Source organism: Podarcis pityusensis (assembly GCF_964106645.2).
Source record: "Podarcis pityusensis genome assembly, chromosome: 9".
Taxonomy (NCBI): domain Eukaryota; kingdom Metazoa; phylum Chordata; class Lepidosauria; order Squamata; family Lacertidae; genus Podarcis; species Podarcis pityusensis.
In genome coordinates, this window is record NC_138034.1 from 65364974 (window position 1) to 65390568 (window position 25595).

At 45.0% G+C, this 25595-nt stretch overlaps 1 protein-coding gene and 1 long non-coding RNA gene across 4 annotated transcripts in view; both read right to left on the reverse strand.

Moving 5' to 3' along the window:
* Positions 1-684: 684 nt before the first annotated feature.
* CFAP299 (cilia and flagella associated protein 299) overlaps positions 685-25595 on the reverse strand; it is a 327043-nt gene continuing 302132 nt past the window's right edge. Inside the window, exons 5-6 of one of the 3 annotated variants that reach the window (XM_081021247.1) lie at positions 5168-5297; positions 685-995 (exon numbers count right to left, since the gene is read on the reverse strand). In XM_081021247.1, coding sequence (XP_080877373.1) covers positions 900-995; positions 5168-5297 — 226 coding nt within the window. In that variant the 3' untranslated portion in view covers positions 685-899. Of the gene's footprint in view, positions 996-5167; positions 5298-15380; positions 15511-25595 lie in introns of those variants that run through there. The other 2 variants (XM_081021249.1, XM_081021248.1) reach the window with 2 other exon arrangements.
* LOC308485506 lies at positions 7323-9820 on the reverse strand. The gene is made up of 3 exons (XR_013990580.1): positions 9691-9820; positions 8972-9021; positions 7323-7415 (listed from the first exon to the last, which is right to left on the reverse strand). It is a non-coding gene; the product is annotated as an uncharacterized lncRNA (long non-coding RNA).

Here is a 25595-nt window from a genome sequence, read left to right on the forward strand (position 1 = left end):
GTCACTGATTAAATTAATTCTCAGTTAGCATTTCCAAGTGCAATCTGTGAGCTCCCCTTCCAATTGTCTTTTGTTGAGTGGGGTGGGAAGGAGAGGGACCACAGCATGAAAGGAATGAGTTACCTAAGCTGGCTGCCTAGCCCCTCTGATTTAGTTTTCAAAGCATCAGTGGCCAACCTGTGGGCCATATTTGGCTAGACTCCAGCAACCCAGCCAGTCAGAGACGATGGACATTGTAGTGCAGCCAAGTCTCAAGGCCCACAGGCTGTGCAAGCCCTGCTTTAAAGGATCCACCCATCTCCAAGGTGACACATGTAAAATCACTTGAAGTTTGGCATTGAGTTTCCAGGGCACTCATTTAGTGAATATCATTAAGTGAAGAGCTCTCTTCCCACCCCACCCTGCCCTATCTTATTTTGTTAATTCAGTTTCACCTCCTCCTGTTCTGATTCACACCACATTTGATGCATCACCAAAAGTTGCATTCCCCCAAACCTGCACACATTTCCAGAGGTGTGATCCTGTCATTCCTTCCCCTTTAATGGCATTTACAAAGCCCTAATGTGGAAGGCATTCTGTGGTTTAAAAAGTAATTAGAAGTAACTGTGCACTGAGTTAACACACGTTTCTAAAGGGGTGCTGTATTTCAGGGTTCTAAAATGATTTAAAGCACTCTTATGCAGATAGGAAAACAAAGGCAAAATCTCTTTAATAAACAACCTCAGGAAAAGTGCTATTTGGTAACTGTTCCTTAACAGCCTAAGGCACCCTTGACTATTTAGTCCTTGGAATAAACTACTCTCTCTCTCTCTCTCTCTCTCTCTCTCTCTCTCTCTCCACCTCTGGTATACATATTAAAGACTTCTTCCAGTGTATTTATTCCTCATCAGAAATGATGTTTAGAGCTTTCTTCTGAGGACATGATCATAAATGACCACCTGAAGGTAGAGGTCCGTTTCGATTGGAGTCCGTGTTGTGTTGTCCCCTGGATAAGCCTGAGGATGGAACAAGGGCGAGAAAGAAACCAGAAACTCAAATCAAACATGTTTTCAGTTCACACCATTGCGATCTGTGTGGCATGAGATCCTGGGAGGTTATGCACCACTGGAATACTGCCAGCTCACAATGACATGCATCACGTAACATGCCAACTTTGGCCCTCTGTTCCAAAGTCTACCTTGAGAGCTTGATCTTGTGAAAGGCCCAATTTGCATGGAATGCCTAGCCAGGAGCAATGTTTGATTTGCAATAGCTTCTGGATGCATAAGGGACGCGGGTGGCACTGTGGTCTAAACCACAGAGCCTAGGGCTTGTCGATCAGAAAGTCGGCAGTTCAAATCCCCGTGATGGGGTGAGCTCCCGTTGTTCTGTCCTAGCTCCTGCCCACCTAGCAGTTCAAAAGCATGTCAAGTGCAAGTAGATAAATAGGTACCGCTCCGGTGGGAAGGTAAACGGTGTTTCCGTGTGCTGCTCTGGTTCGCCAGAAGCGGCTTAGTCATGCTGGCCACATGACCTGGAAGCTGTCTGCGGACAAACGCTGGCTCCCTTGGCCTATAGAGTGAGATGAGCGCACAACCCCAGAGTCATCTGCAACTGGACCTAACGGTCAGGGGTACCTTTACCTTTACGCATAATGGCTAGGAAGTTGGGCAGGCAGCTGTCAAGGGGCCCCAAGTGCTACACACTCATTCTGCTGTCTGCTACAAGTGGAATGAGAGCCGATTGTCCACACTTTGAGGGTATTGCAGCCTCCCTGTTTACAACCTGCTGTCTTCTATCCTCTCTAGTAAGCATCACATAGCTGGCTTGGTAAAGGTAAAGGTACCCTTGACCATTAGGTCCAGTTGCGGACGACTCTGGGGTTGCAGCGCTCATCTCGCTTTATTGGCCAAGGGAGCAGGCATACAGCTTCCGGGTCATGTGGCCAGCATGACTAAGCCGCTTCTGGTGAACCAAGCAGCGCACGGAAAAGCTGTTTATCTTCCTGCCGGAGCGGTACCTATTTATCTACTTGCATTTTTAAATGCTTTCGAACTGCTAGGTTGGCAGGAGCAGAGACCGAGCAATGGGAGCTCCCCCTGTCACGGGGATTCAAACCGCCGACCTTCTGATCAGCACATCTTTGGCTCTGTGGTTTAACCCACAGTGCCACCTGCGTCCCTAGTAGCTGGCTTGGTAGAGAAGGGTTAATTTGGAGGAGCAACCATTTCTAAATATTATTTTCCATTCAATGTCTCCATTAGATTTTATGGGGGGAAAGGCATCACCTCCCAAAACTACCAGTCCTCCATCTTGTCCCATAGGTCCTGAGTGGGTGGTGATTCTTTGTCTCACAAATCCATTTTGTGGAATTCAGCCTCCCCGGCCCATTACACACTCCAATGTAGGAATCCAATTTTGACCATTTTCATGGGTATTTATGCCTCTGTGCAGTAGAGACACACAAGGAAGCTAGAAATGCAATGTGTACGGCTTTAAAGAGCCGAAACCCCCTCTGTGCTTGATTTGGTCCTCAATTCTTAAAAGTATATATTTCACACAGCAATAGGGTATCTGCTTATTTGTTACAGATGTTCCACAGCTGCAGGAAGTTAGACCAGTGACCCACTTTGAATGCAACCAAATACACTTCTTTTTAGGTATGCATTTTTAAATGTCTTGCAAACCAACACACTCCCATTTTAAGATGTGTATAATTTGATATTTGGTCCCGTTGCTATTCATATGCAACCAGCTTTCGTGGGAAGTACTTCAAAGAAACCCTCATCCGAGAGCTGTTCTGTGCAAACCCAAACAAATTACTGCCCGGCTTACTCTGCGTTGGTTTTGAGAGGAACCAAAGCATGGGTGTGTTTGCCATATTCAATCTATAGTCCAAGGACTTAAGATGCAACATTTTTAAAGGGACAATGAAGAACAGATGGACTCACTCAGATCACTGCAGATGGACACACTCAGATCACAACAGAGGGCCATTGTTCATAACGGAACTCTCTAACCAAGACAGCAAAGAAGCAATGGAAAAAGGGATATGATTCAAACAAATCCCAGTATTTTAAGTCCCATTTATTTCAATCAGAAAGGTGTAAGCATTTTATTACCTCCCTTCAAATGGAATCGAAGGGACGTAAAATGCTTAACTTTGTTTGAATCACGGCCATTTGTCAATTTTCCTCTGCTGTTTAACTGGAGTGGGGGGATTGCCTGAAATCCAGTGCACAGAGCGCACTGTGTAATCTTGGGTCAGTCCAATGTAGGACTCATGTAAGATCTCATGTGCTTTGCAAGATTTCATCAGAACCTGCTGCTGCTGCTGCTTTGCAATCCAGGTAAGGGAGGCTTCGATGCAGGGGCAAAGTGGGATGGCACCTTTTTGTTTCGACTTAAGCGATGAAATGGGGCACACCACCCCTGCAGTGACAGAATTGTGAATTGCATACTATTCATTTGGAACAGGAATATATGGAACTGATTTCCAAGCCCCCCCCCCCACATTCCACTCACACTCTTTGAAAATATTTAAACCAATTTGTAAAAAGAAGGTAATGTAGCATTTAACTGTTTTGGTGTCGTAACCTGGAGTAAGTGGAAGACAGTGAAAAATCAGCTTGTCAGATGTGGTTATCTGAGAGAGAGAAATGCCTTGAAATAGAGCCACTGCAGTGGGGTAAGGAGGGCACAACCAGTGTGGGTTTGTATGTAGCTTGTTTTAAGAGGTGTAATGACTCTGGATAGCTCAGTTGGCTACAGCGTGGTGCCGATAATGCCAAGGTTGCAGGTTCGATCCCCATAGGGCAGTGCAATGCAAACTTGGCCCTCCAGCTGTTTTTGGACTACAACTCCCATCATCCCTAGCTAACAGGACCAGTGGTCAGGGATGATGGGAATTGTAGTCCCAAAACAGCTGGAGGGCCAAGTTTGCATTGCAGGGGATTGGACTAAATTAACCTCAGGGTCCCTTCCTGCCCTACAATTCTATGATTCTAAGTCCTCTTAGCAACACTTTTTGGTGCTAAGGGCGCAACATAGGAGACCAGTTTCCCAGTGCTTGCTGGGGGACCCATACATTATCTCAGTTGCCTTGGCCTTGAACCTACCCATAAAATAGGAATATAGGAAGTTGCCTTATACTGAGACAGACCGTTATATTGTCTACACTGACAGGCTGTTGTACTTCACAGTTTCAAGCAGGAGTTGTTCCCAGCACTACCTGGGAATGCCAGGTAGTCCTGGTCATGAGCTCCCGGAGACTGCAAGAAGCTAAGTAGACCTGCTGCTGGCTCAACTCGCTTTCTCATTCAGTCTGTCTTCCTTCCTTTCAGCGGCAGCCCCTCTCCTTCAGACCATGTGCTGTCACATGACCACAACCACAAACAAACTCACAATCAAGTCTCCAGACAGCTCAGACAAGCAAGCAACCTTATTCCAAAAGACACAATCTCACTCTCTTCAGTCTCTTCCAATTCCAATCCCTCCAATTCTCCTTCTTCCTTCAAATGCCCCTGTTTGCAAGTCCTGTTCACGAGCTCCTGATCACAAGCTCCCAGAGACTGCAATAAGCAAAGGAGAAGTGCTGCTGGCTTTGTGCTTTGTGTAGGTTGGTTGTTGCCTCTAAGACTGCAGGTGCACCCAGTTTCTGCACAGGATTACTGAACTATTATTACTGCACTATTACATAAGGAAGTGCCCAAGGGAATCTGGGGAGTTTAAGATGTTTCTCTAGATATGCCTTATGCTTAATGAAACTGAGGCCCACTGCTGTCATCCATGGGAAAAAAGTCTCATTCAAAAAGAATTAAAAGATGACATTTCCATCTTGTGAGGCCTACAGCTTTACAGGAAGACCTACCCACAATGAGATCTGTTGCTTTCAGATAGAACCAAAGTACATGGACCTTGATTCAGCAGTACTTAAGATTCATATGTTCATGCGATGGCTTACATGATTGTTTCTACCTTGGCTGCATTTACAAGATGTCCCATTTGAAGAACATCATATATCCAATTAATATAAGAAATGTCGGTCATGATGGAACATCACTTCTTAACAGGACAAAAACCAGACATTGCCCCTTAATCCATGAAATGAGTAGTAAAAATAAAAGCATGGATGTTTGACACAGACAGGCCTGTTGTCTCAGGGAAATGACAAAAGTGACAATGCTACCTTGGGGTCAACATTGATGACCTTCCTGTCAGACTTGTTCTTGAAGAGGAGGCCACACACATTTTCTGCAATCACTTGGTAATTTGGACTTGAATTCAAGCAGCAGATATTCCTGTCCCAGTTGTAGAAACTGTAAAAAAAAAATAAAAATCCAAAGAATAGACAATGCAAAGCATCTGTCTGCAACATTGTGCAAGCCATGTGCTGCCCCCAAAGCTACCGCCCTTCTGTCTCAGGAGACAATGGAGGTGTGGGCCTTTGGGAGTGAAGTCAAACTGTTGGAAAGTTGCAGCTGTAGACACCGATACGGAGGAGACATGTTTTGTTGCAGCCGGGGTTGCAGATGAAGGCGTCCGGTTGCACTGCTGCAGATGAACCACTGCATTGTTCCCCTCTGCGCTCTTCCAAGCAGTCATTCATGAGTGGCTTTCCAACAATGCCACATATTCACTCAGTGACATTTACAACAGCAAAATGTTTGTCATGGCATCACTGTGCCTAGGGTTCCATACCCCTATAAGCAGCAGCCAATCAGTGAGAGTGATGGAAAGGGGAACTTGCAATGCAGTGACATTTTGCATTTACAAGCAGACAGAATGAAGCGACACAGGTCCATGGTATTTAGCAGCAGCAATATCTCAGCAATAATATATAGTTCCAGAGCAGGACTAGAAATCCTGTGCGCAGCAGCCACCGTGAACCTGGTATCTTGCTTCTAGCTCTTATCCTAAGAAATCTACATGAACGGTTACTCATGTTTTCCATCTGAATGTCTCCACGGGAATCATTTCAAAGCGTTACCGTGGAGAAAAATGGCATCATGTCAGGACCAGCCCTTTGAATGCTGGCAGAGGGGGAAAGGCATGTCTGCACTATTAACACAAATTCATTTAACTCTTTCTCTTCCCTCTCAGAAACCCCAAGAAACAAGTTACTCTGCAGATATGCCTACAGCTTCCAAGACATCTTGTTGGAAAGGCAGTCAAAACACTGGCTGCTTGTCACTGGCAAGCCTCCCTAGCCACTAGATAGGCTGCTGCAGTTTCATGGCTGGCTTGCTGTGCAGAAGGCAAGCAAGATTTCAGAAAGCTGAGTCCTATCCCTTCTGTCCCTGTTGAAATGCCCAACTCTGCCCAAAGATTCTTCCCTCTGTCCTGGATAATTCTGCTTGTTCGCTTCAACCTCAAAACAGGCCTTGCATGTGCCAAGAATGCTGTGTTTTATGTTAGTTGCTGAAACTAACTTAGAGATGATAATAGTCTACGTTAGCTAGAAATTACTCACTGTTTTTCCTCCTTCTTCCACGCTTCTCACTCCTGCTCACTCATCTTCACTCATTTAATAAAATCTGGAATTACAAGTCTAAAGCTGACTAATGTTGCTAGATCACAGGATTGATCTCACCCATTTCACTGGGCTGCTCATCCTGAAGCTACCTTAGGGGAGTTAAAAGGAGCTTGCTAAAGCCTGTCTCTTCTCCACAAGTAAATATTGCAGGTCTCAGTCCTCATACGCCCAGATTACAGGTGTTTGAATAATATGGGTGGGGGCAGTTGCTGGTAACTTAAGTAGGCAGTACTTCTCAGCCAGATCTACCTCACATGGAAGGTGGGAGCTCTTCTCCTTATATTTGCAAACCCATTCTAAGTCCTCATCACAGAAACAGCAGCAGTAGAACATTTGCTAGGCGGTGCTGCTTATATGAGGGAAGTGAAACTTGAGTTTGGATGGGAGGCATACGGAAGTAAGGGAAGAAAAGGAGGCTGGATGCTGGGAAAGGGAGCCAATGGACAGAGCAACTGAAAGCAGGAATTGAAGTACAGAAGAAGTGGAGGAGGCAAGAACAGGAGGGAAAGAGGAATAGAAAATATGTGGTGCTGAAAAAGAGAGGCCTACGTGAAAGGTGCACTGGGGTGAAACATCAGTAGAACCTAGAGATAAGCAGTGTGATATTCCCAGAAAGAGAAACGGCAAACATGGGAAAACTGTGGGCTAAAAAAGACCAAAGAGGCAATCTCTCTGTGCGCAGATGTGCACACTCAGTTTCACACATAGATTTGAACTAGCAAGCCACATTTGGGGTTGCAGGTGTTACATAGAATGTATCTCTTCATCTAGCGTTGCTGCTTTGCAATCTCTTTCACTCACCATAAAGCGGCAAAGCTAATAGCCAGATTGTGCAACTGGATAGGTGCTCGGAAGGAAGGGGGGGGGAATGCTATCTGGCAAAAGCTTTCCACCTCTCACTCTGAAACAGGGAAAAAGAAAGCTCTTCGGTGAAGGATTTCCCCCAATCATTAAAAATAAATTAGACTTGTGGGGAAAGAACCCCTAATCAGCTGCAAAATAATCACTTCCTTCATTTGCCAAGTTTCCTACCCGCATGCAGCGAATGGCAGCATGGTTCCATCCTGGAGGGCTTGTGCACTGGGCAACCCCAGGCCCACACATGCACTGCTGGTGCATCAAAGTCTCCTCTGCAAGCCCATTCTTGACACGACAAGCAAGCCTGAGTATAACCATTATGTGGCTGGCTTTGGGTTTTCACCAGATGCTCAACTGGCACATAACCTAAGCTACAACAGTCATCTGTACAGTGGTACCTTGGTTCTCAAACTTAATCCGTTCCGGAAGTCCATTCCAAAACCAAAGCGTTCCAAAGCCAAGGCATGCTTTCCCATAGAAAGAAATGCAAAATGGATTCATCCGTTCCAGACTTTTTAAAACCCCTAAAGTAGCAATTTAACGTGATTTTTACTATCTAACGAGACCATTGATCCATAAGATGAAAGCAGTAAACAATGTACTGCAGTCACACAATCAATCAATCAGTAGCTGAACTGGGTTCCACACACACACACACACACACACACACACAACCACAACAAAAAGAGCCACAAAAACGCAAAATAAATAGCAAAAACAGACAGACCTCAGCATAACACTCCAACCAGTGGTTCTCAACCTGTGGGTCCCCAGATGTTGTTGGACTACAACTCCCATCATCCCTCAGCTCTGGCCTTGCAAGCTAGGGGTGATGGGAGTTGTAGTTTAACAACATCTGAGGACCCACAGGTTGAGAAAGGCTGCTCCAAACGGAAGCGTGGCACTCAAATTGGAAGTGTAACACTGAAAACGGAGCGTGTTTGGATTCCAAAAAAAGTTCGCAAACTGGAACACTTACTTCTGGGTTTGCAGTGTTTGGGTTCCAAGTTGTTTGAGTACCAAGGCATTTGAGAACCAAGGTACCACTGTACTTGCCATTTTCTGACAGCTCTGTAGTGGAGAGATGCCCGCCACGTGGACATCCATTTACCTAACAAGGCGGGCGGTGAGAATGCAGGGCATGGGGAGGTTTCCGCCATTTGCAGAGTCTGCTCCTTGCTTCTTGAGAAAAAAAACAGGGTTGGTATGGTGGAATGCCCCTCCCTGTATCACTGCCCAGATGAAAAATACATTTTCTTCCAGGTCTTGGTCCTTGCTGGTTTCCCTGGGCAGCATCACAGGCGAACCCCTAAAATGTCCAATGTTGTTGTTCGAGCTGGAGACGCCTCAGCTGATTCCCTGGTGCATCAGCCAAGACAAGCTGCCCCAGAGGGGCAAGCATGGCTCCCTCTCCAAATTCTTCCTAGCTGGTCAGTGTGGAGATAAGATTGCTTTGCATTCTTCTCTCCAGCTTTGCAAAGGACAATGCTCTGCTCATTAAGCATGGCAACAGCCTCAGCCATTTCCCTTGAAAATAAAAGAAGCATTCCTTTTGCAGCTGGTTTGTGGGCACCGCTCAATGTCGCATAGTCCACATACCTGAGCCCCTTGTTGAAGAGTATCAAATACTTTTTGGAACATTTGGAAATCTATTAAAATAATAATAAGAAGAATAAGAAGAAATCTACACAGGAAATATTTAAAACGCTTTGGCATTCATTGCTGTCAATTTGATAGCATTCCCGCCCCTCTCTCTGTCAGGGAGATTTAAAACATTTAAAAGGCATCTCTAATTCTATTAATCCAAATTAGATTTAGTTGCATTAGGGCTGTAGTGATTCTTGGGTTGAAGTTGGTGCTACAACAAGGGCTGTTATTTTTCCAGAGTGAATCAAATTGTCCTGAGCGACAAAAAAATAAAGACAAGCTGAAAAGATAACAATGGAAAAGCAGAAAGGGAGGGGGATACAAAACTGTCCTTATTTATTTAGAAGTTTTAAAACGCCTTTCAGGGTCAAAACAGCCCTCTTGCCACGCTCCAAATGCAAATACAAAAATCAGAGTAAAATGTATTTAAGATCAGCCTCCAGTGAAATGAATAAAATAATCTGAATCTGAGGAAGCCAAAGATTCATGGGTAGCCCAGTGCGTGTCATGTAGGACCAGGAGTGGAGGGACTATCCCCAGGCCCTGCTCTTGCCCAGGCCATACCCCACACTGGCCCTACTTTGCAACTTCCTTGGGTGCTTTTGCTTGGCTAGAATGTGCCCTTGTCCTGATCGTGTCCTGTGTGCGCTTGTCCTGTGCCTCTTGCTCACCTGTCTGGTTGGAGAAGTATATAGTGTAGTGTAGTGTAGTGGTTAAGAGTAGTGGACTTGTAATCTGGTGAACCGGGTTCGCTTCCCTGCTCCTCCACATGCAGCTGCTGGGTGACCTTGGGCTAGTCACACTTCTCTGAAGTCTCTCAGCCTCACAGAGTGTTTGTTGTGGGGGAGGAAGGGAAAGGAGATCGAGAGCTGCTTTGAGACTCCTTAGGGTAGTGATAATAATGATAATAATAATTTATTTATACCCCACCCTCCCCTGTCAGAGCCAGGCTCAGGGCAGCTAACACCAGTAAAATTACAATAAAAACATAAGGGGGGGGGGGGAGAACCAATTTAAAATACAGGTTAAAAATACAATTTAAAATGCAGCCTCATTTTAATAGTAGCCCATAGATCAAAACCATAAGGGGAAGGAAACATAAGGGTCAGACTAAGTCCAAACCAAAGGCCAGGCGGAACAGCTCTGTCTTGCAGGCCCTGCGGAAAGATGTCAAGTCCCGAAGGGTCCTAGTCTCTTGTGACAGAGTGTTCCACCAAGTCAGGGCCAATACTGAAAAGGCCCTGACCCTAGTTGAGACCAGTCTAACCACCTTGCGACTTGGGACCTCCAAAGTGTTGTCATTTGTGGACCTTAAAGTCCTCCGCGGGGCATACCAGGAGAGGCTGTCCCGTAGGTACGAGGGTCCTAGGCAGCATAGGGCTTTAAACGTCAAAACCAGCACCTTAAACCTGACCCTGTACTCCACCGGGAGCCAGTGCAGTTGGTAAAGCACTGGATGAATGTGATCCCGGGATAAAACGGGATATCAAATCCAAACTCCTCCTCTTCCTCCTCTTCTGACGTATGTGTGGCTGGAATGCAGCCCTTTGCACAAAGTTAAGAGCTGAATCCATTGCTCCATCCAGTTTTGCCTCTGACCTCACCCACCACAGGCACACAGCCCCCCAGAAAGTTGCCCACTAGGGAATGTGGTCCTTGGGCTGAAACAGGTTTCTCCACCCTGGCATGGACAATAGGTTGGATCCAACTAGAAGCCCTACTCAGATTGAAATGAATTGACTGAATGAAGTTAGACGTGACCCCTTGTTTTCAAAGGGTCTACTCTTGAGTATGACTTGGCCAATGCAACCTATTTTGTGGCTGTCCAAGTGCCAAAATGAGCAAATTTTCTCCACAATTTCCAACGTTTATCAGCGAAAGTTGCCTTTCATGGCAGCCAGCTGGAAACTGAAATAAGTCTCGTGGCACAAAAATTCCAACACTTTCTGTTCAATTTCAAGGCCATCTAAGCTGGCTAGCTATCATACTTCATCCTCACCTTACCTTGTAAACAACAGAAGTTTTGCCAACCAACTGACAGTGGTAATTGACCAAAACAAGCCTCAGGTTACAACTGCTTCTGTCAGTTTCAGGAGCATCTCAAGAACCTATTTTCACACGTACCTAATTTCCACAATTTACTTATCAATGTCATCAGAATGGGCTGGGAATAGAAGACATAAATTGCTCCTCTGGTGTTTTCTTCTGCAGATTAACAATTTATTTACAGTAACTTCAGCTATATTAGCAAATGCATTTAACTCCAAGCTATCTATGCTAATCAGAGCAATCATATAATATATTTATGCCCCAATGCAAACTTGGGCTAGGAAGAACTACTTAAATATTTCCTTCTCTGTTTGAAGGATGCCAAATATCGGAGCACTTGCCTGTCTCCTATCTTCTCTGGTGTCTGAGAAAGGCGCCACGTAGTTATATTACTTATTTATTGAACTTGCATACTGCTTTATATTTCAAGAAATCTCTTAACATCAACATCAACGTTGCAGGAGGAGACATGGGTGCTCCTGGCACTGGTCCTTATTGCTTTTAATTTAATTTCTTTTTTCCTCTTGGTGTGTTTATGGTTCCTTGTTATGTGACCACCTCACCAAGTGAGATGCTCTTTGCACACATGTGCAGTACACACATGCAAATAACAGCGCAGGAATAACTGAGGGAAGGAAACTCAGCAACGTTGCTGAAATAGGCTGACCTGCTTATTCAGACATCTGGGTCAGCATGCAGTTCTACAGCCTGCAACAGCCTCAGCCATTTCCCTTCACAATAAAAGAAGCATTACCCTTGCAGCTGGCCATACATACCTGAAATAGTAAGTTGCTGGAATAGGCTGATCTGCTTATTCAGACGTCTGGATCAGCAGGCAATTCTACTGCTGCAAACACCAGGCTTTGGCCCTTACCTGCTCCCAGGTAAGCACCCTATCATGTCTGTTTGTTTGTTTGTTTAAGTAATTGTTAGAACCATTTCTAGAATGAAAGACTACCAAAACACCATAATGGCTTTGCCAAATTAAAACTAATTGCCAAATTAGTAAATTGGTAGATTAAAGCTATGTGCCATTAAAACGTAAGCCTCTTGGCAATGTAACACTACAGCGAATAGACCAAAATTACAAATTAGGAATGTTCCAGGTAGCTTATACAAACAGAGAGCCAGTGGGGCATAATGGATCCTTTGTTGAATGTGGGGTGAGCAGGCCCTGGTTCGAATCCTAGTTCGGCCATGAAGCTCAGTGGTCTGTAGAGAACCAAATGGGATAATGCCATCTTATACCATGGGTATATATGGAATATCCCATATATACCATGCTCTGAACTCCTCAGAAGGTTGGTCTCTAGATGTAATAAGGTAAAGGGACCCCGACCATTAGGTCCAGTCGTGGCCATCTCTGGGGTTGCGGCGCTCAACTCGCTTTATTGGCCAAGGGAGCCGGTGTACAACTTCCGGGTCATGTGGCCAACATGACTAAGCCGCTTCTGGCGAACCAGAGCAGCGCACAGAAACACCGTTTACCTTCCCGCCAGAGCAGTACCTATTTATCTACTTGCACTTTGACGTGCTTTCAAACTGCTAGGTTAGCAGGAGCAGGGACCGAGCAACAGGAGCTCACCCCGTTGCGGGGATTCGAACAGCCGACCTTCTGATCAGCAAGTCCTAGGATCTGTGGTTTAACCCGTGTCCCTCTAGATGTAATATGTGTATATAAATGAATGAGGTGGTACCTGCCGTTTTAAACAGCAGAACGCTGTCGAGATGGCTATGGCTGATCTGCCCCGTGGCACACTGCGTTATTTAAATCCTGCTCCCTTTTCTGTCTCTCTCAATCTCTTTCACCAAGCCAAGAAGAGTTCCTCCACTTCGGTTCTCCGAGTTTCTCTCCCCACCCACACAAATGCATCCAGATAAAACTATTCCCTATAGCAGAATGGGAATCCAGTCAAAAGCTAATTACAAACAATGATGGCTCAACAGCTTTTTTCACTTTGTGGTTCCACGAGTTTATGATGTCAGTCATCCGGCTCGACTTCCCGCCTCCCATCATTGAAACTACTGCCTTCTCTCAAGCGAGTGGTGAAAGAACAGGGTGGTGACAGCAGACAGAAAGGAGGGCAACGGAGATGAGAAACGTGAAGCAGACCCATCGGGCTTTCTGATATCTGACTGCTATTATATAATCATTTTTGCTGGCACCATTCCTGGCTTTGCCAAATAGCACAAGGAGGAGCATTGCACAGAGGTTGGATTCAGCCCATCAGTTTTTCAGGGCAGATATTCCTGCTTACTTCAGAGGGATGTAAGGGCATACACACCGGGTAATGCACATCTTCAGAATTCAGAGGAGCATTTTACGCCATGAAAGCAGTTTGCAATACTGGGTTTCGGTATCTGTTTAGCAACACCGAGCATACCTTGTTGAAATAACAGCAGCTGTCCAATGTTTACAATAGTGCATATAGTGCAAGTTTTTAATTTTCTTGTCTTGCTTGTGAAAAAGCAAGATGGCCTTGCAGCTGTCCGTTATTTTTCCAAGTCTGAGCAACTTTTAAAGGGCTGTTGTCTCATTGGGAAGGATTCAGAAGGGGTGTGTGTGAAAAGGATGGGCAAAAACAGTTTTTAGAAGACTTCTTTCTGTGAGGGAAGGCTGCAGGAAGTGGGTATTTTTCAGCTTGCAGAAAAGAGGAGCAGGAGGAGATGGGGGAACTGCTGCTCTCACGTACTAGAAAACACTGAAAAGAAAACAGAAGTACTTGCCATATAGCAGATGAATCAATGGGTTTAGTTATCAGACTACAAATATGGGCTAAAAGAAAACATTCTGGCCAGGTTCCAGGGTTGTTGTCAGGAGGTGGGTACCCCAAGTCTTTGGCACTGAAAAATTCAGTGCTGCTGAGACTCCAACATCTTAATTTGAAGCTCTGTATGCAAACTACAATATGCACATTTTACATAAACGTTTGCCCCAAGCTGCTAAAAAGTCCCATGCAATGCCCCTGCCAGAATCTCAAAATCAGGCTTGCACTGGGATTTTCCAGGGCTCCCTTTCCTGCCACAGCTTCTTGTGCCCCTCCGAAAGCTACGGGGTGTTGAGAGGCCTTCGAGAGCAGCACCCAGCTGAGAGCCAGTGGTTGCAGCTGGAACACAAAACCAACACAGCTGCTGCTACTTGCTCTGTGTCACCGAATGCCACTGCTGGGGAGGTGGGCAGAAGATGGGTGAGTTGTCCTAGGGTTTATGGAGGATGGGATAATTAAATGCACAAGTGCTGTTTTCATCAGCCACACCTTTAACGCAGAATATAGTTGCAGCCTTAGGCTGTGTTTGAGATGTAATTTAAGGTTATCCTATACAAGGGCTGAAGGGATGCGGGTGGCGCTGTGGGTTAAACCACAGAGCCTAGGACTTGCTGATCAGAAGGTCGGCGGTTCGAATCCCCGCGACAGAGTGAGCTCCCGTTGCTCGGTCCCAGCTCCTGTCAACCTAGCAGTTCGAAAGCACACCACTGCAAGTAGATAAATAGGTACCGCTCCAGCGGGAAGGTAAACGGCGTTTCCGTGCGCTGCTCTGGTTCGCCAGAAGCGGCTTAGTCATGCTGGCCACATGACCCGGAAGCTGTACACCGTCTTCCTCGGCCAATAAAGCGAGATGAGCGCCGCAACCCCAGCGTCGACCACGACTGGACCTAATGGTCAGGGGTCCCTTTACCTTTATACAAGGGCTAAGAGCCCCGTCAGTGTGGTGAGGTGCCCTTGTTTACGGTCACTTTTACTCTGTTAAGCACCTCCTCTTGTTTGCCGTGTCGCCACGAGCTGATCTGCAGCGATGCCAACGTGGGTCTGGTATTTCTGACTATCACGGGGTAAGCTCCTCTGCTGTCTCACAGTGCCTGGGCAGCCTTCAAACAGGCAACAGAGAAAGACTCAGGAGGCTGCAGAGTTGGAATTCCAAATCCTTTAGAAATACTGTTAGATCAAACCGTCCAAATACTTGGGCCTTTGGAAGATCCCTGACTTGTGCTGATTAATTGGGTAGTTTTGGAGTCTTTGGATAGAGCCAAACCAACAACATACTCGTGGCTTCAGATAGGATGGCTTGGCTACCCAATTCATTGACACTGTTTTTTTTAAAGCAGCATTTACCTTCTTAGTTTTAATTGCTCATTATGCTGTTATCCAAATGGGCTCGCTCGAAAGAGATTCTTGGATTTGACTACCCTTTGCTGTGTGGTTTCATAAACCCTCAAATTAACAAGCCTTGGCTGCATACTTAGTCAACAGATACACCCTACGTGACAGATCTTAATCAGTCAAGTCATGTGTCACACTACAACGCTCTTACATCAGCTTTCCATTGGATTTTAATAACCCAAGGAAATGGTAATACTCGGAGATGGCCAAATCCTGCACCGGCGCCAGCAAAGTGAGGATTCACAGACGCACACTGCCAGGTGTGTCTTCCTCCAGAGAACCCTGCCATGTAAACAGAGGGGGGAAGATTAATGGCAATATCTTCTTATTAAAAAGGTGGGAGGTGTCCAGTGGGGTGCTATAGAGATTGGCTTTCAGCCTTGATTTTATTTAACATATTGAGTGGCGTGCTGGAGCAGCTTTCAGATCAAAGGGTTTTGTACAGCTCCTGTCAGCATTGTTCCTTTTTGATCTTGCCATCTCTCTCCATGGAGTCCCGATATCCCTGAAGCCACAGCATGGAGCCTCCCTCTCCAGTTTGGGTTCTGCTTTCACCCCCCAAAACCCAGAAAGAACAGGGGTGGGGTAGATGGAACACTGGTTTTCAGCGAAAGCACACACAGCTTCTTTTGATGTTATTTGGAGTTGTGCGTATCCCTCGTTGCATTTCAAAGCCGCAGGCCTAAGGCTTATGTATACAGTGCAATTTGTCCCCAGGTTATAGCCTCCTCCCGAGCTGGGGCTGGAGGCAGAGAGGTAAGCACGAATCTTAACTGCAGCTGGCCTCCAGCATGAGTAACATGAGGACAGCTGGTTAGTGTTTAATTTACACATGGTAAACACTGCAAAACTATTCTGCGCACAAACCCGCAGGCTCAGATTGGTTTTTATTGCACTGACGGATAAGCTACTGAAACAAGATAGGGAAGAGAAGTGAAATTTAAAGATGACCTTTGCTATTTATTTATTTTTTAAAGAAATGGGCCTGATCAAAATCTGAAAATGGCAATCCCATTAAAATACAGGTAGAGCACAGTGGAAAATATAACATCTCAACTCTCGAAGAGCTGAAGGGGACTTTCCTTATCAATTGCGTACAATTGATTTGCACAATTTCAATCTTGCACGGTTGGCCACCCAACGAAGGGATGATGAGAGCTGTAGTTTAAAATAGACTGGAGGGCACCAGGTTGGGAAAGGCTTACACATTTCTGACCCATATGCCATACATTCATATAAGCACACAGAGGTAATCATACAAATAAAAGCACACAGAGAAGGAGACTTTTCCCGTGTCCTGCCAGAAAGCTCAAGCCCTGCCCTAAATCCTCATATAGATTATGCTGTGCTGCAAGGAAGCAGCGCCTGTCAAACATATCTGCAGACAGATTGCCCCAAATGACTCAATCGAGTTAGCCAAGCCGCACACTAAAATGAGAGAGGCAATTACCCACGGCTGCCTCAGAACCAGTAATCAATCCCTGGACTGCAGAAAACACTGGTAGCCCAGCCACAAAGTCTCCTCAAGAGAAGGAAGTGAGGAGAAAGTGCAGCCAAACACCTTGCCTTGGGCTGTGCCAACCTTCAATATCCCTAAGAAAAATAAAATTAACAAACAAAACAAGATCTAGATGACGATAATTACTATTTTTATGGCGCCCGAGGACTAACCATAGACAATGGGTGTGTTTGTGTGTGTGTGTGCATGCATGAGAGGTACAGCCTTTTGTGCAATTGAAACACCACAAGAAAAATAACCCAATGCCCGTCACCTGTCACTACAGAGAAAAACACACATTGCATGTGATAAAGGAGCACATCGGAGGGAAGAAATGTTGCTGGGAGGGAAAGTTAGCAGTAGAAAGAGGGACGTATGGTGGGGTGGGAAAAGACTGGCTGTGGTAAGGGCCAGATTTAGGTTTGATGAGGCCCTAAGCTACTGAAGGTAATGGGACCCTTTATATGTCCAGCTGTCCTTTGTCAACAACAAATAGTCGCTGTTTTTTGTGTTGAATATATGCTATATGGAATTTATGGACCTAAAAGGTATCTAAAGTCATTTGCACATGCAGAATGTAAACACCCTATATATAGAAATGAGCAAACCAGTGATATTTTAGGGAGCAGGCTAGCAGGCGGGGCCCATTACTTACATCATAGGAGCCTACACAACACAAAACACAGTTGCTGTATGTAGGTTTTATTTTATTTGTTTTTTATCTTATATTTTGGAAATATACATCCAGGTTGTTTTTCTTTAAATTTTTGGGGGGGCTCCAAGAGAGTGGGGCCCTAAGCTATAGCTTGTTTAGCTTATACGTGAATCCGGCACTGGCTGTGATGGTCTTGGAGGTGTTCTGCAGGTGTGGTTTATTTCAAGGAAGTGCTGGAAGCAGAAGAGGGGGGTGTCTTGATGAGCAGGTAGAGGGGACGCTGGTGCATGAAGGGGCTTAGGAAGGGAGATGGGATGTAAAGGGGCTGAGGAAACTATCAGTATGCCTCTAAATGCCAGTTTCTGGGACGTGGGTGGGGAGAGCAATGTTGCGCTCAAGTCTTGCTTGCAGTCTTCCCATTATGGGTATCTGTTGGCTACTGAGAAGAGATATGATAGCCATCTTCAAATACCTAAAAGCCTGTTACATGGAAGATGTGGCAAGCTTGTTTTTTCCTGCTGTGGAGGCTTGTTTCTGGCCATCAAACGTAAAAGTCACATTAATTGAGAAATACGTAAAGTGAATGTATGTATGTATGTACAGATATACAGTGGTACCTCGGGATGTGAACGGGATCCATTCTGGAGCCCCATTCACATCCTGAAACTGGTTGCGTTTCGCCGCTTCCGCGCATGCGCGTGATGTCATTTTGACCATCTGCGCATGCGCAAGCGGCGAAACCTGGAAGTAACATGCTCCGTTACTTCTGGGTCGCCGTGGAGTGCAACCCGAAAATACTTATCCTGAAGCATATTTATCCCGAGGTATGACTGTAGATATATAAATTGTATTTTGTATAAATTATAAATAAAACATGTTCAACCTTTTTACTGGTGGGGCAGGGGAGCCACAGGAAGGAAAAAAGGTCAGAAGGGGGCCATGGTTGGAAAAAGGTTGAGAACACTGGACTAGATAACTCATCTGTCTCCTGAGAAATCTCTATGTGGGACAAGAAGCTACAGTTAGAACTGGATATGGAACAACTGATTGGTTCAAAACTGGGAAAGGAGTACGGCAAGGCTGTATATTTTCTCCCTGCTTATTTAACTTATATGCAGAATTCATCATGCGAAAGGCTGGGCTGGATGAATCCCAAGCCGGAATTAAGATGGCCGGAAGAAATATCAACAACCTCAGATATGCAGATGACACAACCTTGATGGCAGAAAGTGAAGAGGAATTAAAGAACCTGTTAATGAGGGTGAAAGAGGAGAGCGCAAAATATGGTCTGAAGCTCAACATCAAAAAAACGAAGATCATGGCCACTGGGCCCATCACCTCTTGGCAAATAGAAGGGGAAGAAATGGAGGCAGTGAGAGATTTTACTTTCTTGGGCTCCATGATCACTGCAGATGGTGACAGCAGTCACGAAATTAAAAGACGCCTGCTCCTTGGGAGAAAGGCGATGGCAAACCTAGACAACATATTAAAAAGCAGAGACATCACCTTGCCAACAAAGGTCCGTATAGTTAAAGCTATGGTTTTCCCAGTAGTGATGTATGGAAGTGAGAGCTGGACCATAAAGAAGGCTGATCGCCGAAGAACTGATGCTTTTGAATTATGGTGCTGGAGGAGACTCTTGAGAGTCCCATGGACTGCAAGAAGATCAAACACATCCATTCTTAAGGAAATCAGCCCTGAGTGCTCACTGGAAGGACAGATCCTGAAGCTGAGGCTCCAATACTTTGGCCACCTCATGAGAAGAAAAGACTCTCTGGAAAAGACCCTGACGTTGGGAAAGATTGAGGGCAGAAGGAGAAGGGGACAACAGAGGATGAGATGGTTGGATGGTGTTCTCGAAGCCACAAACATGAGTCTGACCAAACTGCGGGAGGCAGTGGAAGACAGGAGTGCCTGGCGTGCTCTGGTCCATGGGGTCACAAAGAGTCGGACATGACTAAACGACTAAACAACAACAACAGATAACCCTTGGGATGTATGCTTGTAAAACATGGACCACTCCAACTCCTCGAAAGTTTCCATCAACAGTGTCTCAAAAAATTGTTACACATCACTTGGGAAGACAGGTGAACTAATACCAGTGTGCTGGAAGAAGCAAAGATCACCAGTGTCGAAGCAATGATTCTTCAACATCCACTTTGTTGGACTGGTCATGTTGTGCAGGTGCCTGATTATTGTCTTCCAAAGCAACTACACTATTCCGAACTTAAAAATGGAAAGTGTAATGCTGGTGGTCAACAAAATAGGTTTAAAGACTGTCACAAGGCAATTTTTTAAAAATGTAGTATAAACAACAACAATTTGGAAACACTGGACTGCGAGCGCTCCAATTGGAGAACAGCCTTTACCAAAGGTGTCATGGGCTTTGAAGACACTCAAACTCAGGACACAAGGGAGAAATGTGCTAAGAGGAAGGCACGCTTGGCAAATCCACACCATGATCATCTCCCGCCCGGAAACCAATGTCCCCACTGTGGAAGGACGTGTGGATCCAGAATTGGCTTCCACAGTCACCTATGGACTCACTGTTAAAACCGTGTTTACTCGGCTACAAGTGATCGCCAAAGAAGAAGAAGCTGGACGAGATGGGTCTTTGGCCTCTTCTTAAGCTCTTAATTTGCAGTAACTGTTGAATGTTTCATACAAAATGTCCTCACTCCTCTCAAAAAGTTATCTCTCTCTCTCTCTATAAATATATTTACACCAAATGAAAAGGTCCCCTGGGAAACTTGGCCATTGGTGTGATGTAGCAGTTTCATCAGCCTGAGTTTGGGATGACCTACATAACACAGTGCTGACCTCGCCACACCTACAAGCACTTGTTCAGAACGTAAGTGTGATAAGGACCATGTACATTGTAAAGCAACCACACCTGCATCCAATTTGAATATCTCCTTAGATACGGAATCTGAATCCTGGCTGTTTCACTCTTTGTTAAGTATGTCACCAAAAATGCAGCGGTGGAAGATGAGATTATGCAGGCATTTAAAACATCAAGCAATAGACTGAGACCTCTACTGACTGAGAGCATTAAAAAAAAGGTGAGGATTTAAAAATAGAAAAGGTGGCTTGGTGGGGTCAGGGTGAGCATTTAGTAGCTTGAATGCCCTCTCCTTAGCTTGGTCCATTGCTATAGGTCATGGGTAGGCAAATTAAGGCCCAGGGGCCGGATCCAGCCCAATTGCCTTCTCAAACTGGCCCGTGGACGGTCCGGCAATCAGCGTGTTTTTACATGAGTAGAATGTGTCCTTTTATTTAAAATGCATCTCTGGGTTATTTGTGGGGCATAGGAATTCGTTCATTTTTTTTCTCTTCAAAATATAGACCAGCCCCCTACAAGGTCTGAGGGACAGTGGACCGTCCCCCTGCTGAAAAAGTTTGCTGACCCCTGGTGATGTCCAAAAAAGCCCCCACTGAAACAACTGTGCTTTCTCAATTAGTTCATTAATTGAAGCCTTCCTTTCAAGCTGCTTAATTTCACCTGAAGGAACATTTCAAGGCAAATCCAAAAGTTGTTGACTTGGCAAAACATCTGAGAAATTCCAAGGAAAGCTAAACAAATTTCAATAAGACTAGTGAAATTTCAAAAGTGCCTAGAGAAGAATACAAACCTCTGGCCAACCGTCAATACAGTTCTAAGAAAAATGTAAGATGTTTCAGTAGCTAAATGTCTCAATGGTCCCTGCTCTGTGTTCGCATACACATCTTTAACTTTGGCGGACTAGAACTCAAGCTCTGAATGGAGGACAGCACACCAGGATTTAATATGACACATTCTAGCTTGTTTGTAGTGTGAAGCCATCCACTGCAGCCAAGCATCCAAATTTCATATTGGTGTAAGGCAGGCTTCCTCAACCTCGGCTCTCCAGATGTTTTGAGACTACAATTCCCATCATCCCTGACCACTGGTCCTGCTAGCTAGGGATCATGGGAGTTGTAGCCCAAAAAATATTTGGAGGGTCGAGGTTGAGGAAGCCTGGTGTAAGACATCTTACATCTTGATTGACCTATGGCAAAATGGTGCCTGTCTCTCTTCTCACAGATGTGGTCTAAAGTGCCAGCTATGATCTGGATCAGGCACCCCCAACCTTTGGCCCTCCAGATGTTTTGGACTACAATTCCCATCATCCGTGACCACTGGTCCTGTTAGCTAGGGATCATGGGAGTTGTAGGCCAAAACATCTGGAGGGCCGCTGGTTGGGGATGCCTGATCTAGATAGTTCAGTTTTAAATCAGAATAGCCTCTAGGATTATCAAGCGGGTGTATTAATTGCACATGGGACTTAATTCTAATCAGTGAAAGGCACCTGCAAGTCTCAGAAGGCTGTTCTTCTATTAAAGCTGCATGCAACCGTAAGGTATTTTGCCTAACACTGGGAGACACAGTGACAATCCAATTGTAAACACACTTACTCAGAAATTGGCCCATGTGATTCATTAGCTCCTGCAACAGCCCTGAATCTCCCAGGTTCAAGTCCAACTTGCCACCATCTGATCTACACTGGCTCTCTTGATTTTCAATGAACTGCAAGTGGGTTTATCAGAACTTCCGTTGATAGATTTGTAACTTACACTTCATTTGTAGAGTTAAGGCAAGTTACTGTGACTCTGGATAAAATGTTTAAAAATAAGCAACACATCATCAAAAACTAATTATGCCTTGACTTTTGGGATCCAGGAAGTGAAAAATGGTCCTGCCAAGTCCTATGGGATGCAACCGCCATTCAGTTCAGTTTCTACTTGATTTGCACTTTGTGAAATATAGCCATCCTTTGAAATTCACATTTCTCCAAAGTTTGAAATGGTGTTATTGTTAGTTACTAAATTTGTATATGACCCTTCATTCGTAGATCTCAGGGCGGTTTACAACATAAAATGGTTTTCCAGTCAAGTGATTTGTTTATTTTTATTTAACAAAAGGTATATACTGTAATAAAAACTAATGGGTACAAAAATGCATGTACTAGGGTGAAGTGTGCTATTAGGGAAAACAATCTAGGGAGATGCATTATATTAGGCAAATTTGCATGCAAAAATGAGCACATTAGGTTTTCACGAAAACGCTCATGAATTTTCATGATTTATTTAATAAATAAATCACAAAATGATGTGGAATGGTGGGGAGCTGAATTTAAGATTGGAAAAATCAGAAACTAAAGAGAAACCAAAAATTGAGGCTGTAACTTAAGTTTCAATAAAAGAGATTAAAATGAGCATTGAACTTGCAGTCGAATGGAGGGGAAGGAGCTTGTGAGCTTAGATAAATGGGAGTTTAACCAAGGTCTGGCAAATGGGAGGTGGCAGTGTTTCAATAATAATCCACCAACAGCTACAGTGTTTCCTCTTCTTTTTGTTCTGTACTGTGCTCAGTTACTTGTGGAATTCCTTTGGAGCTATCATTATGGTACGTTTGCGTTTTGAGGATGAAGGGGAACAGTAATAAAAAAAGAGAAATAAAAAGGAAAGGAAATTAAAGTCCCCAGGGGTATAGGCTCAGTCCCAAAAATGATGAAACTACTGTCAGTCTCCAGAAGCTATTTGGTAATCTACTCAAAATTTATTATCTTATTAGTTCACTCCACCAAGGTGTGTGTTATTTATAGCCATGGAAACTGGATTGCTCTTGACTAAAGTAAAAGAAGTACAGTGGTACCTCAGGTTACAGACGCTTCAGGTTACATACGCTTCAGGTTACAGACTCCACTAACCCAGAAATAGTGCTTCAGGTTAAGAACTTTGCTTCAGGATGAGAACAGAAATCGTGCTCCGACGGCACGGCGGCAGCAGGAGGCCCCATTAGCCAAAGTGGTGCTTCAGGTTAAGAACAGTTTCAGGTTAAGTACAGACCTCCAGAACAAATTAAGTACTTAACCCAAGGTACCACTGTACAGTGGTACCTCGGGTTACAGACGCTTCAGGTTACAGACTCCGCTAACCCAGAAACAGTACCTCGGGTTAAGAACTTTGCTTCAGGATGAGAACAGAAATCGTGTGGCAGCAGCGGGAGGCCCCATTAGCTAAAGTGGTACCTCAGGTTAAGAACAGTTTCAGGTTAAAAACAAACCTCCAGAACGAATTAAGTTCTTAACCTGAGGTACCACTGTAAATGGGGATGAAGTGGCTGAAATAAACAATGAGATGAGTCATTTCCAAATCCATACCAATACAGTGGTACCTTGGTTCTCAAACTTAGTAGGTTCCAGAAGTCTGTTCCAAAAGCAAAGCATTCTAAAATCAAGGCGTGCTTTCCCATAGAAAGTAATGCAAAACAGATCAATCCATTCCAGACTTTAAAAAACAACCCCTAAAACAGCAATTTAACATGAATTTTACTATCTAACGAGACCATTGATCCATAAAATGAAAGCAATAATCAATGTACTGTACTATAAAATAAATAAGACAGTATTGTAAGTGATAAAAATTAAAATTATATATTTTTTTCTTACCTGCACTGATGATAGTCATTGTTTGGATGGGGGGCTTTTATCCATTTCCCCAGTCACACAATCAATCAATCAATCAATCAATCAATCATAAAACGAAGAACAAGCCACAGTCACAAAAACGAAAAAGCCACACAAACAAAAACGCAAAAAAATAGCAAAAACAAAAGCACCAAACAAAAGCTCCAAATATCACCTCAGAACACTACAATCGGAAATGGAAGGCTGTGATTACAATGGGGGGGGGGATGCAAATTAGCAGTGCAACAGTGAAAACGGAAGCTCAGGAACATGTTCAGCTTCCGAAGCAAAGTTCACAAACCAAAACACTGACTTCTGGGTTTGCAGCGTGCGGGTTCCAAGTTGTTTGGGAACTATGCTGTTTGAAATCCGAGGTACCACTGTATTGTGAAAATCTATGGAAAACAGGGATTTAAATGTGGGTTTTGGTTGCCTCGTTTACACCCAAAACCTAAACAAAATAGCAAATAACCAAGGGCCCTTTCACCCTTGATGGCTACTCGCATGGGTAGCCATTGGTATGAATTTAGTGCTTCCACACTGGGACTGTTGCAAGTAGCTTCCATGCTGTCTGTGATCACTGTGACACCATGAATGCGCAAATGGTTACAGCCTGTCCGTCATGGAGGCATCTATGGGCACAAATGGCACCTCCGCAAGGAACTGGGAGTGGAGGCAGATAGGCAGTGACAGGTCAGAAGCCATGGCTGAGCCAGAGTTTACACCCTGGCACACTAGATCTTGGCACCAGGCTGATCTCCCCGCTTCAGTTCTGCTATTGATAAAGCAGCACAAGGTTCCCATCGTGGAACCCTATTAAATTAACTGACTCAACTGTTGTTCTAAAAATCGCTCTCAAGCTAGCTAGCCAGCCGGCCATGTTACAACACAAATTACCAGTGGCGTAGAATGGGTTGCTAACACCCGGGGCCTCATGGAAGGAGGGGAACAGACGGAGTACACATGCACATTCAACTTTCTAATGGCGTCTGCATCACTCAGGAGATCGTAGCCACAGAGGTAAGAAAAGAAGAGCCATTCTGTTTTCTGGAGAGGCCACTTCCTGGCTCGCATGGAGAAGCCTTTTCAATGAAGCCCAGTGAAGGAAGCATGCAGTTGTATTGAGGAAGCACTGAGTGCAGTGGCGTCGCAACGGGGGGTGGGCGGTGCGCGCCGGGTGCCATGTCTGGGGGGGGTGACAAGAAGGCACCCTGTGGGGGCTCGCAGCGGCATGAGCAGCCATTGCACCGCCGCAGCCGCATGTGGAGGATCCTCCATTCGTGGCTGCAGCTGCGAGCAGTGCATGTGCCGTACGCATGCGCCGTACGTAGTGACACCGCACGTGCACCCTACGTAGCAATGCCCCGCCCCGGGTGTCATGATGCCTCTATTCACCCCTGACTGGGTGTCGAAATTTTGCACCCCTAACAATTTTGTTCCTGGGGCAACCCAACCACCCCTGTGGGCCCCACTCTCCACTATGCCACTGCAAGTTACAAGCTATAGAGCGGCCTTCTCTATGGCTGTTGGACAATCTGACACTCCTGAGCTCTGAAATTTTAACCTGGGAAGCAGCTCTAAGTGCCTTGTTTTCCCAGAGCAAGCTGAGAAGCCCACCCACCACTTGATTACCATCTTGTTCTGTGCCTGCAGACTGATATATAAATAAATATATATGTGCCAATTAAGTGATTCATGAAAACAATGGTTGGTTATAACTGGTCAT